The 16,160-nt window shown below is 44.1% G+C and overlaps 1 protein-coding gene and 1 pseudogene across 12 annotated transcripts in view; one reads left to right on the top strand and one right to left on the bottom strand.

Moving 5' to 3' along the window:
* DYRK4 (dual specificity tyrosine phosphorylation regulated kinase 4) overlaps nucleotides 1-16,160 on the bottom strand; it is a 41,821-nt gene that overhangs the window by 8,246 nt on the left and 17,415 nt on the right. For 4 of the 12 annotated variants that reach the window (XM_058442753.1, XM_058442754.1, XM_058442755.1 and 1 more), the window contains 8 exons: nucleotides 15,183-15,293; nucleotides 14,320-14,458; nucleotides 12,454-12,617; nucleotides 9,354-9,490; nucleotides 8,912-9,052; nucleotides 6,438-6,576; nucleotides 5,823-5,904; nucleotides 564-736 (listed from right to left, as the gene is read on the bottom strand). In XM_058442753.1, coding sequence (XP_058298736.1) covers nucleotides 564-736; nucleotides 5,823-5,904; nucleotides 6,438-6,576; nucleotides 8,912-9,052; nucleotides 9,354-9,490; nucleotides 12,454-12,617; nucleotides 14,320-14,458; nucleotides 15,183-15,293 — 1,086 coding nt within the window. Of the gene's footprint in view, nucleotides 1-563; nucleotides 737-5,822; nucleotides 5,905-6,437; nucleotides 6,577-8,911; nucleotides 9,053-9,353; nucleotides 9,491-12,453; nucleotides 12,618-14,319; nucleotides 14,459-15,068; nucleotides 15,294-15,398; nucleotides 15,444-15,494; nucleotides 15,521-16,160 lie in introns of those variants that run through there. The other 8 variants (XM_058442750.1, XM_058442751.1, XM_058442752.1 and 5 more) reach the window with 6 other exon arrangements.
* LOC116472557 (coiled-coil domain-containing protein 181-like) lies at nucleotides 1,700-4,128 on the top strand (annotated as a pseudogene).

The raw sequence follows: 16,160 nt of genomic DNA, 5'->3' as shown, positions 1-16,160 counted from the left end.
TATATTTTCATGGTAATTTACCAGAAAGAAATTTTTACACATGAAGCTTACGGTATCAGGAAATTTTTAAAGCTATAATGATGGATAGAAGTTTCTAAACATAAACGTATATTAAATTAGAATAAAATTCCGTGGAGGAAGTAGAAAAAAGAGTAGAAACAGGAAAAAAGAACAAGGTAAAATAATTGCACAACTCTTAAGAACTCGTTCACATACTTTCAGATAGATTTTAACGGGTGTCATGTCAGTCTGGTTTTGCATTCTTTTGGATATTTTTGAAAGAGCGGTGTAATAGTTTCATTTTTAAAATGTCACTATTTACAATACGATGGAAATGACATCCTCTGCAACTATTTAAATTTATGACAAAAATGACAGATGTCGACTTGAAAAGTACAAGGGAGTACACAATTTCAAAACTACTTTTAGGAAATACCCAACAACAACAACAACAACCACAACAAAGTATGCAGGCCATGGTCCTGGGCGAGTCTGATGCAGCCCAGTGTCTGAGGGCCAAGCCCGTGGTCTCCCTGCGAGCCGACCCCCAGCCCTCCCCGTACCTCCATGATGCAGGCCAGCTGCTCCACCTCATTCTCCCCCGGGAACAGGGGGTAGCCCGTGTACAACTCTGCCATGATGCAGCCCAGGCTCCACATGTCAATGGCCATGTCGTAGGGGTGGCCCAGGATCACTTCTGGGGATCGGTAGAACCGGCTTTGGATGTACGTGTGTACTGCGGAGGCAAAGTAAGAGAAAACTCACGGGAAAAACTCCTTACTCTCCAGAGCACTGTGCCCCAGGACACCTTCTCAGTTAGACTGCGTCCCCGCTGGCAGGGAAAGGGAAGTCCAGCAGGCCAGCACTTAGAACTCTCATTACGCATAACAGTATCAAATCTGCACAGCAATCTGATTATAAAGGAGGTGTTATTGTCCCTGCTTTATTGATAACGAACTCCAACGTAAGCATTGTTGTAGGAAAGTGAATTTAAGTCAGCCAACTTTATAACAAACGAACAAAACGCAAGACACATATAAGACTAAGTTTTCAAACTGTCAGATTAATTTGAGGTAGACAGCTTCTGAGTCTTGTGACTTCGCAAGGGAAGAGGCATATCAAGTTAGAAAGGGAGCGTGCAAAGTCCATATTCAATATGGCATGTGCACTTATTGTATAGAAAGAAAAATCTCAACAGATGAGGATGAATACACTGAAGTCGAAGAAATGGAACACAGTAGTTATTTCCACATAACTGGGGTTTCTGGTTACCTGGGGAGGGGCAGGGATTCTGTAACCACTTTTCTGTTGTTTAAATTGCTTATTGTCAGAGCATAATTCTGTGATTTAAAACAAAATAGAGATTTAAAAAAAATAATGTTTATACCCTGCCTGCTTCCCAAATGTATTTGTGGTACTTTGCAAAGTACATATGCACAGAGTATTTTAGGACATGGATTTAATGGTATTTACATTATGTTTAGTATGTGCCAGGCATGATTCCAAGTACTTTTATAGATAAGCCCTTTCAACCTTTATATTCTGTGAAGCAAGTAGTATTATTGCCTCCAATTTAAAGAAGAGAAAACTGAGGCATACAGAGGTTAAAATGTCAAGGTTACTCAGTTATAAGCGACAGAGCTGGGATTTGAGAGTAGGCAGTCCAATTCTAGTATCAATATTAGATACTGCCTCACAGTTAAAATAAAGATAAAAAAGAAGTCAGAAAATATGCAAAGGGGGAAATGACTGCTAGAAACCAAGGATAAAATAATTACAAATTCAGTTCCGAGCATCTTGGCAGCCAAGATAAATGAAAACTGAAAAGTTACACAGCTTTCAACATCTGAGAAGGGAAAACATACAAGTTCTTTGTGGGAAACATTACTTTTTAGCTGGAATTTCTTATAGGATTCATACATAAAACACATAAAGGTCTTATGTTCTCAAAAATTGATCTGCCAGAGAGAGGCCCAGATGGAGGACACAGAGGCCTGCTGTTGCCATGGCAGTGTGGTCCTGGCTGCTGTGGAGGCAGGTGCCAGGGTTTCCCCTGCCTCAATGTGAAGAACTTAGAAAGAGGAGGAGAGGAGAACTCCCCTGGCCATCTCTGTGACCCCAGCCACCGCATTTTACACAGACAGGAGGGAAACAGAGGGAGAGAAGGGAAGGACCACGCGGAGTGGAAATATTAAAGATGGGAGAGAGGAAAATGAATGAAAATAAAGATACTGATTCAAAAGAAAGTGAAGAATACAAAGATGAGTCTGAAAAGGACCTGGAGGGGTTAACTAATGAAAATGAAAAAAGTGATGCCAGCATAATAGAGATGGCTTGTGAGAAGAAAGAGAATATTAACCAAGACTTAAAAGAGAATGAAACAGTAATAGAACACACCAAACAGCTTTCTGATCCTGACAAATCTTTGCGGGATGAGGTCTCACCAAGAAGAAACGACTTCATTTCGGTATCGAGTATTCAACCTTTGGATCCCATATCAGATTCAGATAGTGAAAACTCTTTCCAGGAGTCCAAACTAGAAAGCCAGAAAGACTTGGAGGAGGAAGAGGATGAGGAAGTAAGGAGATATATTATGGAGAAAATTGTGCAAGCTAACAAGCTTCTACAGAATCAAGAACCCATTAATGATAAAAGGGAGTGAAAACTTAAGCTCAAGGACAAATTAGTTGATCTGGAAGTTCCTCCACTAAAAGACACTAATACTTACAAAAGTTATTTTGAAAATGAAAGAAATACATCGGGAAACTGTCACAGTGATGTATTTCCAATGATTTGGGACAAGAAAATTTGCTCCTGTCACTTACTAATGGAAGCTGTGAAATAAACAAGGATAGGATGATACTGGTAGAGAGAGAGGGAAAATTTGAACTTCTGAATTTACAAGACATTGAAGAGTCAGGGGTATTTGCCTCCCATTAATAATGCAAATAGTACAGAAAATGACCCTCAGCAGTTGTTACGCAGATCTTCCAACTCCTCTGTCAGTGGCATCAAGAAAGAAGATTCTGCAGCAAAGATTGATGCTTTCACTCACTCATCAACAGGAGAGCCGTTGGCTTATATCCCTCAGCCACCACTCAACCACAAGACTTGTCCAAGCTCTGCTGCCAACTCAGATCGAAGTAAAGGGAATGGGAAATCTAATCAGGACAGTCTGCACCTATCTCATCAGTGACCTCAACATACTGCCTTTCCCCTCAACAGAAAGAACTACAAAAACGAGAACAAAAGAGAGAAAAGCTGAAAAGAGAGGAAGAGCAGCAGAAAATAGAAGAAGAGAAAGAAGAAAAGAGGGAGAATGACATAGTATTTAAAGCATGGTTGCAAAAGAAAAGAGAGCAGGTCTTAGAAATGAGGAGAATTCAGCAAGCAAAGCAGATTGAAGACATGAACACTACAGTAAGTAAAACTTTCCTGAAAAATAAGTTCATACAGATAGGAAAGCTGAACTTAATTACAAAAGGGAGTCTGGATATCAGCCTATGAAAGAAGCAGAAAAGTGGTTCAAGAACAACCCTCGCAAAAGATGCAACATGCAGATGACTTTCCAATGAGGTTCTAAGAGGCCTTGTGAAAATAAAATGATTCCTATTTTGTTCAGACTTTGAAGGAACAGAAAATAGAAAACGATCAATTCATTTTTTCAAGATGTAACTTTGGTATTCAAACAGGACAAAGATACATACACACACACACAAACCCTACAGACTGGTCTCACTTAAGACTAGACATATAGAAACCTTATGTAAATCTTTAGCAAATTAAAGACACCAAATTATTTAATTTAAAAAATTTTAAAAATTGAAAATCCAAGAGAAAATTTTGAAAATCATCCATATCCTTACTAAAAAAAAGATCTATAGGTAAAGCACAAGTCGAAAATTCAACCCTAAGCTCTTCCAGGCTCATCTCCAGTGACAACCACTTTTAACAGTGTGGTGCAAATCCTTTTATATCTTACTTATATTTATATATTTACATGTCAAAAGTTTCATTATTCAGTTTTTTTCACTTACTTCATCATGGATATCTGTCTAGGCCATTACATTTAAATCTCTCTTTTCAAATAGCTGCGTGGTATTACAGCGTTAATTTATTAAACCCTTCTTCATTTGTAGATGTTTAGGTTGGTTCCAATGTTGTGCTAGTTAACAGTGCAGTAGTGAAGATGTACATTCTATGGGAACATCTGTAATCTGTAGGAGAGGTTCTTCAGAGGGGAGTTTATAATTTTTGAAGGTTTAGAGTGAAATATTTGATTAAAGATGCAAAAGTATCCTCCCAAAAGATAATATGAATTTATAGTTCCTCCAACAATGTGTGAGAGTGAATGGCTAACACTGTATGTGGTGCATCGACTTATTTCTTTCTTCAAACTAATAATATACATGCTTGTATATGAGCATGTGTGAGACATCATAAGAAATAGATATAGGACTCTACCCTTAGTTTTTGGCACAGAGCTCCTAAAACCTTTTTAACTTCTTGAGTGGTAGGGGTTCTACATGTATCTCTTGTTCTAATAATTGACCTTTTATCCTGGCTTCTGACACAGAGCTCCTAATCCTTTGGAACTTCCTAGGTGATAGGACTGTCTTTGTTCTAATGAGATGACTCTTGGTGGGCTCCTGAATAGGGGCTGGTTGCCAGAAAGACTAAGCCATGACTAGAAGCTTGGAACTTTCAGTTCTAACTCCTTTCTTCTAGGAAGGGGGAAGGGGCTAGAGATTGAGTTAATAACTTCAATGACTATGTGATGACGCCTTCATAAAAATCCCCAAGCTGCAGGATTCAGAGAGCTTCCAGGGTATGGGAAATGTGGTGTTGGGAGGTTGGCGCGCCCCCAAGAGGGCATGGAAGCTTCACACCGCTTCCCAATACTTTGCCGTGTGTATCTCTTCATCTGTGTCTCTTACTATATTCTTTGTTAATAAACTTGTAAATGTGTTTCCCTGAAAAAAAAATTGATCCACCTAATATTTGGAAACATCCATCTAGTAGTCCTTTCTTCAGCCTCAGGAAGCTTCCTCTGACAGCCCTTGCCACCTTAAAAGCTGGTCCCAAAGTCCCTGTGTTGTGTATCTTTAACACAGCCTGTGTATATCTCTAATCATTGTATTCACCATATTATTTTTATCTTTCTGTCTCTTACATTAGACAGTAAGCAACCTGAGGACAGGGAATGTTCACTAATTGTTCCTGGTACCCAGGACAGTGACTGACACAAAACAGATCATAAATGTCTGTTGAATGGTACATGTTCTCTATAGCAAACCTGATAGAAGCCAAAAGAACACAATATTAGGTAAAGTTCAGTAAACGCTGTGAAAATGTACTCCAGAGCTACTTTTTTGGATCCTAGCTTGAAAAAGTATAAAACCTAGAGGATCTGGGGCAGTGAATTCCAAACTTCAGAATGATCGTGGTTTCTGAAGTGCAAACTCCTAGCTACTTCCCAGAAATTTGGATTAGGAACATGCGGGGTGAGGCCCTGGAAACTACGATTTTTCAGAGGCCCAAAGCAATTCAGATACACATCTAGTCAGTTTTGGGACTCACTGTTCTTGATAATTCCATATCTATAGAATATGAGAGCTTGAAAGCACCCTTATAGTATTTGGATACAACTTTCTTAAATTATAGATGAGGAAACTTGGGCTCAGAGAAGTGAAGCACCTTGTTCAAAATCATACTGGTAGTGGTGATAGCTGAGCGCAGGCTAGAAGCCAGGTGACCTTGTATGTGAAGGGAGAGAAATTGCAACAGGAAAACTCAGATGATAGGACTGGCATGGGGCCCACCTTTCTGGTGTTCATAACAGCTTGATCCAAAGTCAATGACTTTAACAGAGACTTGGCCCTTTTGGTATAGCACTATATTTTCCTAGAGAGAAGAAAAGAATATGTCAAGCTACGGTAATGCTGCCCTAGGCCCTCTGCTTACGTAAATGATCCTCATCCTTCAGGGCCCAGTTCAAATATGACCACCTCCATGGGCCTCCTCCCACATCCTCTCCAAAATCCCATCATCCTCCCCTCTGACTTTCCATTTGACTTGTGGTCGGCGTTTCTCATTTGGACCTCATAGTCACTGCTTTGCAGAGTTTCTTTTGCATATATTTTGTCACTTTCCCCCTATTGATTCTGCAACACCTGAAAATTGTGACTTTATCTTCTTTGGCGCCTGGTTCTAGGCCTTGCTTGCATGGCCTTAGAAATGCCATTGATTGAATTTGTTCGACATTCCCATTAAATGCCCTCCATTGACATACTGCTATGACAGTAGAGCACCAAAAAAAAAAAAAAAAAAAAAGTCAAAGGCAATGATTTGATTGGCGTTTGTGATTCCTACACAGTCTAGGGAATAGAATGGGTATTTCCAGAGTGTTTCCGTGGGAGGACGGAGGTGGTACTCACGGGCTTGAGATCACAGTGAATGATTTTCTCTACAGAAAGCATCTGCAAGCACTTCAAAACAGAGAGAGTGAAGCGCCGAACTATCGACAGATTGAAGCCTTGAAAGTTGTTCTTCTTCATCAACTCGTACAAGTTGATTCTGGAAAAGAGGGGAAAAGTGATGCATATGGGTGTAAAAAAATATATAAGGCTGAGTTTGAACCTGCAAACAATCTTGTATCACCTGGTTTCTGTCTAGTAGCGGGCAAGCCTCAGAGCAGGAGGCAGGGCTTTCATGCCCTTATAGACTCAGCTTTCCCACTGAATCACGGTGGGCCCAGGGTGAAACTGTGTCAGACTCTCAGATGTCCCCTCATTCCTTATGTGACAAGGCCACTGAAGCACTTTGTTATGCAGGTGGGTTAAGAGGTTGGCCCAAACTTCTGAAATAGTCATAGTTCCTCAGGCCCTTGGGAGGGACCCAGGAAGCCCACCAGTCACTCAAACAAGCAGCCACTCCTGCCCAGGCCTAATAAGGGCTGTCTAAGGACATCAGGTTCCTGACAAGTAAGGAACAAGAGAGTGGGCAGATGGGGGCTGAGGCCAAAGGGAGCCCCTGCACCACCCAAAGTGTGGCTGTTTGGTCCCACCTAGCTGTTCTTTTGAGAAATGAAAGCTCGCTTTTGCCAGAGAATCTTAAATTCTCTAGGGTGGCAGAAGCCTACTATATTATATGAAGTTTACAGACTTACGAATGTTAGAAACTAATATTAATACAATGCATTTGAAAAAGAAACATTTATTTATGAGCTGTCAGTTGCAACCACTGTTTAAGCTGTGAGATGGGGAGAGAAGGGAAAGAGCATGACCCCAAAATGGCTCTGCAGCAAACTTCTGCTGGTTCCTCCTCATCTTCCATTTCTAAGATCGTCTAGCTTTGGTAGTATTTAGCAAGCCACTCATTCTTAATGCTTTTTTAGAGATGGGGTCTTGCTATGTTGTCCAGGCTGGTCTCAAACTTTGGATTCCAGTGACCTCCCAACTTGGCCTCCCAAAATGCTGAGATTACAGGTGTGAGTCACCATACCCAGTCAGAGCCGTTCATTCTTTTTTGTTTGTTTGTTTGAGACAGAGTCTTGCTCTGTTGCCCAAACTGGAGTGCAGTGGCACAATCTCAGCTCACTGCAACCTCTGCCTCCCTTATGTAAGTGATTCTCCTGCCTTAGCCTCTCGAGTAGCTGGGATCACAGGCACGCACCACCACGCCCAGCTATTTTTAGTAGAGATAAGGTTTTTAGTGAAATGGGGTTTTTAGTACAGATGTGTCTTTAGCAGAGATGGGGTTTCACCATGTTGGCCAGGCTGGTCTCGAACTCCTGACTTCAAGTGATCCACTCGCCTCGGCCTCCCAAAGTGCTGGGATTACAGGCGCGAGCCACCAGGCCCAGCCACCATTCATTCTTGAGGGCTGCAATGGAGAAGTGAGTCTTGGCTCTGGCCCCATCCTGCCTAGCCACCTGGGCAACTGCCTCATCTCTCTGGGCTTTGGACTCCCCCTGCACACCCCTGGCCCTCTGACCTCCCAGAGCTCTTTTAAGCACCATGACATCCTCACTGTGCACTGTGACTCACGGCCAAGAAAGGCAGACTGAGCTGTCCGTTTGGCCACAGAGAAGATAATTTACCTCTGCACATCAGAGACTCGACCACGCTTTGTAATAACCAGAAATGGTGAGGAGAGTGTCACCTTACCTGCTAATTCAAATGTAGCTGGTTCCTAGAATTTCACCATCAGCAATGGTGTCATGGGGGCACAGAGCTACCAGCTTGCTGAATCCAGTAACACTCTGAGAGCTCACCCCTCATTATTCTCCTTTGCTAAATGCATTCTGGGTTTCTAGTTTTATACAAATTGCATCAGATGGTCTTCCCAGAGAGAAAAATAATCAAATTAGCATGCCCTTGCAATTAGCATGCCTTGTCAGCTCCAATATTCAGCCAGGCCATGCCAATCTATTTAAGTCAGGCTCTGCTCTCTTACCAAAAATATGTGCTCTTGTCCTTATTTACTCAAAATCAAAACCCTTTTCCCACTCTGAGCAGCCAGCTGCCTGTTCCTTTGGGTTTCAGCCTCTGCACGATCAGGCCAGAAAGCCAATGAGTGTGGAAAATGATCGCAAACAAAGAAATGTCCTTGTTGACTACTTCAGTTTAGCTCTTGAGGAAAGAGGCCTTGTTTTGGTCATGTCACCTGGCTCAGTACCCAGCACCAGGGAAGTATATCACAGGTATGCTGGCAGGTGACAGGCATAACAAGATGGCCTGCTTTCATCCCAGCCTCCTTGCTCTTGGGCATTCTGGATAACTGAGTGACTGTCATGTCCATTCTAGTTATTAAATATTCACATCCACAAAAATCTAGTGTTCTGACCTCAAACACTATCACTTAGGTAACTTTTCCAGAGAAAATGAGTTAAGAAGAAAAGGCAGCTGACCCCAGGAGCTCAAAGGTGATGCAGAAGTGATTGCGAAAGTAGAAAAAGTCCTTCATATGCACCACATTGTAGGTGTTGTCTTTGTCCTTCTTTCTGAGAGCTTCCAGGATCTTCACCTCCGTCAGGGCCTGCTGGTGAAATCTGAGGTGATGGGGAGTGGCAGGCAGGGTGGGAAATGGGGACAGAAACATCAGTGTCAGGTCCCACTGCAGCAGTCAGCCCCTCCCCATGACCCCAAGACTGTCTAGTGGCAGGAAGCACTAAAAACGCCACACTCTCACCTCCTCTTTGCCCCCTCATGGAATCAGACGGGTAGAAAGAGAAAAGGGAGAACAAAAGGGAAGATCGGAGGGAGAGGCACAGTCAGGAAAGGCTGGCATTCTGCAGGGGCCAGAGTCAGGCAGTCCCTCCTTTGTGGCCTACGTCGTCCCCCAAGCCACACCTCTTCTTGTTCCTGATGATTTTCAGGGCCACCAGCTCATTGTTTTTGTGATCCAAGCACTTGGCCACCTGTCCAAAGGACCCCTTCCCGATCATCTCCAGAACTTCATAGCGGTAGGCAATGTGATCATGCAGGACCTGTGGAAGCCAGGCCGGAGGTGAAGAGCAAAGCCGTGGGCTCCCAGGCCTTCCTGGCACATGGCCCTGGCATACCTATCCCCAGATTATGGCTCACTCCTGGAGGAATTTTCTAACTACACTGGGCACTTGTGCAACTCTCGCCCTCATCTCATTGTGACTGCAATGGGGAGCTTGTTGCCTGGATTCTGGGCCACCCATGTGGTGCCAGGGAAAGTCCCACAGGCTTGATCCATGTCAAGCAGCACAAAGAACATTGGATGGTTTTAGGAAACTTGGGATCTAGTCCCAGTATTGTAGTTCTAGTTCTAATCCTCTAGTTTTCTGCATGTTTTAGGACCTATAAAGTAAGAGGGTTGGACAAAGTGGCCCTGAAAGTCCCTTTCAGTTTGGACATTTTATGAGTCTTGAAGTTAAGCAGCATCTCTGGTTTGGGGAAAGTTTTATTTCTGACCCCTGATGTGTCTCTATCAATTAGAGAAGGCGTTAGTTCTCCTCTGCCTCTTCCTGGCCAAATTTGGTTCTCCTTTGGGCTTACTGGGATTTAATCCTATCCTGGAGTTAGCAATACAGAACTTGGACTTTTCTTGGTGAAGAGAAATATTTCAAGAGCCAGAATCACCCATGTCTCTCCCTATGCTGGAAACTAGGGAGCAGGGGGTTAATCAAAACCACAGAAAATGTTCTATTAAAAAGACTTCAGCTTTAGCCAAGCAATTTATCCGTTCTGAGCTGCAGTGCTGTTGTCTGTAAAGTGAAGATGCTGGATAAGATTATCTCTAAGGTCCTCAAGCTCTGTGGGTCTCTAATTTCTAGTGTTACACTCATGAGTTTGGGAGAGGTGAAGGATTAAGTGTTCGTTTACAAGTCCTCAGGATGTGCTTGAGAATATGCGCTGGGGGGTCTGTTCATACAGGAGGAATCAAGACTGAATTGAACATGTACAACTTTCCTGATCTATGGATGTAGGTTAGTCTACTTGTAAGGTCTGTCATGAGAATGTATGGGAAAAGGACAGGGACAGGATCCACACACATGTTGCTATAAAATTACATATGTGTTTTCTTAGCATGTGTGCTTGCCTTCTGCATACTACCACTTTGTGTCATAATTGTTCGTCCGCATGTCAACTTTGACATTGATTATGGTTACTTGAAAGCAAGAACCATTTTGTATTCATTTGTGATGGCTTCCTTTATATTTCCAGAGTCTAGTAGATGCCCAAGTTTGTGATAGATTATCAATACATAGGCATTCAATTAACATTTGTTGACAAAATAAAGTGAGAATGCAGCTATGCTGCTTGCTTGGGAATTTGGCTGCGTGCAGTATGTATTTGTGTGTGTACTGGAATGCAATAAGAATGGTGATTCTGAGCTTACAGAGAACACACATGGTCCCTTTCTTCCCCACAATGCCCCACACACAAAAAAAAAAAAAAAAAAGGCTTTTCTAAGATTTGAGACTGAAGAACTGAGTTCCAATGAATTAACTTAAAAGTAGTACTGACACCCTTAGGGAATTCCCCAGAGACCCTAGGCTCAAGTAGGGTGGAGCAGAGGAGGGAGCAGGGAGGGAGGGGTTGAGGAGGTCTAGCTGAATGAGAGTTAGGATTTATACTGGAGATTCCCAGCTGGGCACAGTGGCTCACACCTGTAATCCCAGCCCTTCGGGAGGCCAAGACAGATGGATCGCCTGAGGTCAGGAGTTTGAGGCCAGCCTGGCCAACACAGTGAAACCCTGCCTCTACTAAAAATACAAAATCAGCCAGGCGTGGTGGCGGGCACCTGTAATCCCTACTACTCTGGAGGCTGAAGCAAGAGAATCGCCTGAACCCAGGAGGTGGAGTTTGCAGTGAGCCGTGATCACACCACTGCACTCCAGCCTGGGCAACTCCATCTCAAAAAATATATATACATATTTATATTGGAGATTCCTAAACTAGGATCCACTAACCCCCTATAATTTTACGTATGCGCAGGTTGTCTTTTCTGAGATGAGGACCTATAGCTTTTATCAGGCTCCCAAAGGGATGCTTGACCGAAAATACTGAAAACCCGGGCTCTAGAAGGCAGCTGTGTGACAGAAACGAAATCCTTGCTTCTCAAAGTGTGGTCCAAGGATCAGCAGCACAGGCATCACCTGCTGGATAAGAACTTGCGTTTTAACAAGATCCTCCAAGTGGTTTGTGTTCATAGTCATGCTAGGCGAACACGGCCCTAAATGCTATTAGTAAAACCTGCCTCTTCTATGAGCCATCAGACTCATCTTGTATCTTAAATCCAAGCTGCAATGAAATGTTCCGAAGAGGAACTTCCTGACAGCCCACAGCCTAGTGGACTAAGCAGCACACATCCCAACATGCTCAGCCCTGGGAATCACTGCTCAGCTTTCACCTTCAGGCTGGGAAGAGGCACTGTCCTGGGGAAGCCAAGGGCTGCAGTCAGAAGAGGAGGAGGAAGAGGAGCTGTTGGGATCAATTTCTTAAAAACAGAATGAAATTAAGCTCTATGCACCAGGATCTACAGTGACAAAAGCTTTTTTGTCTGTGGGGGAAGTGACATCTACTATAAAATAGAAAAGAGTCCATGTATGGGGCTTGTATTGAAGAGACAAAAAAGGGAAAGTTGGGAAAATTGCTCCTTATTTCAGTCTGGCCTTTTGCAGTGGGCTATTCAGGGAAGGAACCTGTGGGGAGCTCACCCAGGTTGCAAACCGGCCACCCCAGCTACGCCTGGGGGAAAATCAGTCTTCCATTCGTAGAGTATGTTGCATACTAAATTGCATGTTTCCCCATTGTCAAACATGGTATTTCTTTGGTTTGGCACTGCGAGAATACTTCAGGACATCTAGCCTCCAACATATCAGCACCAAATACTACAAAATACCCCTGCTTTTTTCCTTTCTAGACTACCTCTTGTCCCCGGGCCCCTGCAGGTTCCCATGGCCCCCACCCCCATCACCTTCAGATAGGAGCCATGCTCATCATCAAAACTCGTCTTGCTGAATTTCTCAGGAGCCATGTCGAGCTTCTTGGCTTCAAGCCCCAGGAACCACAGCTCCGCGTAGCCCAGGATTTCACTTTGCTCATATGGAGACAGCTGGTTCTTAAAAAGCTTTAGGGCCTCTGTGTGAAAAACACTACAGTTGTGAGTTAAGCTGAGGCAGCGTGGGATTCGCCCCGGATGCAAACGATGGCATCCCTTCCAGGTCACGAGCCATCAGCCTGTTCCCCAGCTGGGTGGCTCACTGAGGACCCTGCATCTGGCATCTCACGAGATGGAAGTATGACAAGGATAAATGTCAAGGTCTTGTATTCATTTCAACAAATCAAGAAAAGCACACAAGGACAGGGAAAGGGAGAGCTCAGTCCCCAAACACCTGGGGGTTAGAGCAGCGCGGGTAAAAATCCCAGGAGTAAAATTAGTGTCAACAATAGTATATAGTTTAGGTGGCAAGTCGCCCAAGTTAATGTGGAATTAAGCTATAATTAGTCTGTCTTGAGAGGCTTTGAGAACTGTCATGTCTGCAGGGCCAGACAGGTAACATAAAGGCAACATTAAAGGCCCGGGAGGCTTCACGCTCAAATCTGCAGCTGAATCAGGAAGGACCTCAGATTGCGAGGAGAGATTATGAGTTAGGACTTCTCTACACCGGCCAGATCGCATCGGCGCTCTGGTGCATGGTCAGGGGTAAAATTCACAGTAACTGATGAACTAGAGCATTTCAGAGAAAAGGAACTAGGATTAGGACCGGGGGCACCATATTATTTGACAAACTGCTGAAGCGTTAGAGAGGAAACTGCAAGGAAAAAGAAAAAGACTTATAGGGGACAAGACTTCTGTTTTCATATATGTGAAGGGCAGTCAGGTAGAAGCTGAATAAGGCATGTTCTTTGCCCAGAGGACAGAGCCAAAGCATAAGATAGCAGGGGGGCAGATAGCAGCTCTGTAAAGGCAGAACTAGCTCAGGACTGAAATTATCTCTTCATGCATAGTTCCTGGAGTTGTTTAAGAACAACAAGCACCAATTTCCGTTTCTAAGCTGTGGTGGAACAGCTGTAAAGCATCTGATGATGGCACACATAGTGGATGCTCGGTGGATTTGGGTTCCCTTCCTTTGCATCCTAGTAGGTTACGAGTCTCTGAACCCCATTAGAAGTCTAGCTACTGGCCAAAAACCCATGTGTAACCTTTCAGGCCTGACAACAAGGCAATCCACAAAGGCTTCACCTGGCAAGCTTCACGGGCAAAGCTGCCCTCCCTGCACCAGAGCTGGTGCACAGCCAATGCATTGCAGTCTCTGGAGGAAGCTACAGCCAAGGACTGAAACCCCTGGCTGGCCGTGCTCTTCCACATGTCTACGTTTCTAATTAAGATCCCCCTACAGAGGCTCCTCTCCAACACCTCCTTATCAAGAGGAAGGAGCAAGCTTCAGCACCCTTTGCGCTGCTCTCAGTATTCAGTACCTTTCCACTTCCAGCCCTTCCACTCTCTCAATGCCTTCCCCCTGGCCCCTAGGTCCATAAAATGACAGGAGCCTTTTGTCTGGGCTCCTTAAGCAAATGAGACACTTCCTTCTGTCTGCATTGGTACATCCCGCCCTTGCCCAGAGCCACTCCATGGGGGAAATTCAGCCTCCTATTCAGCCTCTTGCTTATACTACCACAGTCAGAGGTTCAACGCTTAACTTTTACTTTCCTCTTGGCTCCCTGCCTTCATTGACTACTCTGACACCTGGCAGCTTAGCTCACTCCAGCACAGCTTAGCTCTTAACACCCTGACCTTCCATAACCACCCCGCCACCCTGCTACTGCTCCAAAGGCATACCTGCCGCTGTCAGAGGCAGCTTGTGCTTCTTTGGTGACTTCTCCTCTGCCTTGGGATCGTGGGTTTGAATGCTAGGGTGGAAAGGTATTTCTGAAGCCTTGAGCTCTGAGGCCGGCATCTGATTGTGAGCTTGATTCTCCTGTCCAGGAAAAGAGGTTTGCAATAAATAACTACTTAGGACTCTCCTGGGGGCCACAAACCATTTATTTAACCAAAGACACCCACCCTCAGCCAGGCTCTTTACCTACCTCTCCAGGGAGAAAACAGCGATTAAGAGACAGTAGGTTCTCCCCACCTCTCTCCCAAAGGAAGCGCCTGTCTGACTCACAGTAATCCTGGGGAGACCCCTGTACCTTACAGTATGCCGCTGACAACCCCAGCAACATCTCACTATAGGAAGAGATGGGAACAGTTTTTCACTGCTGCTCTTAAGAAGGTGAGTTCCCAACTAGACAGAGTGACTTGCCCAGGAGCACGTGGACTTCTGTGTGTGTGACACCTCTTTCACCTGGCACTTTCCCACATATGATCTCATTTGGTCCCTACACAAAAGAAGTAGGAGGACATGGGAGGAAACTAATATTTTGTATGGTTCCACCTTTTATGCACCAGCACTTCATTTTTCCTTTTCTCAATGAATCCTCCTGACAGCTCTAGAGAGGGCCCATTTTGTAGCTAAGAAAAGGTCAAGGACTTATTCGCTCAAGCTTATAGTCATTGTAAAGAACGAGAACAGGACTAGAACCCACCTCTTCAGCGGATACTGTGCTTTTCCCCACCATCCTCGGCCTTTCTAAAACTGGCTTTGGACTAAAACCAGGTCTTTCAACTGCCTTCTCAGGGTCCAGTCCGTCTGCGCTCACCTGATACAGCAGGGATGACTGCAGCAGGACTTTCTTGCTAATGTGTGGGAAGCTTACCGTATTCTTCTTCCCCTTGGTGTCCACAAAGGGGAGTGAAGTAACACTGGTGTTCTGTAGAAGGAGAAATTGCATACGTTACAAAAGCCTTGGGCAAGAAAACGTTTCCCTTCCCAATCCCCCAACGAGAATGAGCCTAACCCCAATCTGGACATAAACCTATTCTTAAAGTTCTTGGCAAGAAATGCAGATTCCAGAGCAGCAGAGTCAACAGCCACGCGGGCTCTGGGTTTGAGTCCCTGCTCTACTACTTACTAGCTGCAGGCTTTCAACAGCTCGCATTGACTCTTTCTCGAAACCTCAATTATTTCATCACTACCATGGGAACAACAATGGGGCCTACCTCATAAGGCTTTTGTGAGGTAAGTGACTCAATATATAGAGAGCATTCTGTAAGTGCTGGCCAGTATTATTATTACTCCAATATCTTACCACCCTAACGCAGGGAAGTTCTTCCTGTCATATCACACAAATCTTCCTCAGTGCAACATAAGCTTCCATCTCCTCTGTGACTACATTATTGACTTGACCTACTCACTTGGATCCCTGCCCTCCTGCACGGATTGATTGACTGATTAATCAGGAGAGCGGTCACAATAGCTAAAATTTGGAAACAACCGAAGTATCCATCAACAGATGAATGAATAAAGAAAATGTGATACTTAAACACAATGGAATACTATTCAGTCATAAAAAAGAATGAGAACCTGTCATCTGCAGCAATATGGATAGAACTAGAGATCATTATGCCAAGGGAGATAAGCCAGGCACAGGAAGAGAAATATCACATGTTCTCACTTATTTGTGGGATCTAAAAATCCAAACAATTGGATCAAGGGAGATAGAGATTAAAAGGATGGTTGTCAGAGGCTGGGAAGGGTAGTGGTCAGGGGAGAGATGGGGATGGTTAATGGGTACAAA

Source organism: Hylobates moloch, unplaced genomic scaffold (genome assembly GCF_009828535.3).
Source record: "Hylobates moloch isolate HMO894 unplaced genomic scaffold, HMol_V3 SCAFFOLD_8, whole genome shotgun sequence".
In the NCBI taxonomy this organism is placed as follows: domain Eukaryota; kingdom Metazoa; phylum Chordata; class Mammalia; order Primates; family Hylobatidae; genus Hylobates; species Hylobates moloch.
This window is presented reverse-complemented; position numbering and strand designations above follow the sequence as displayed.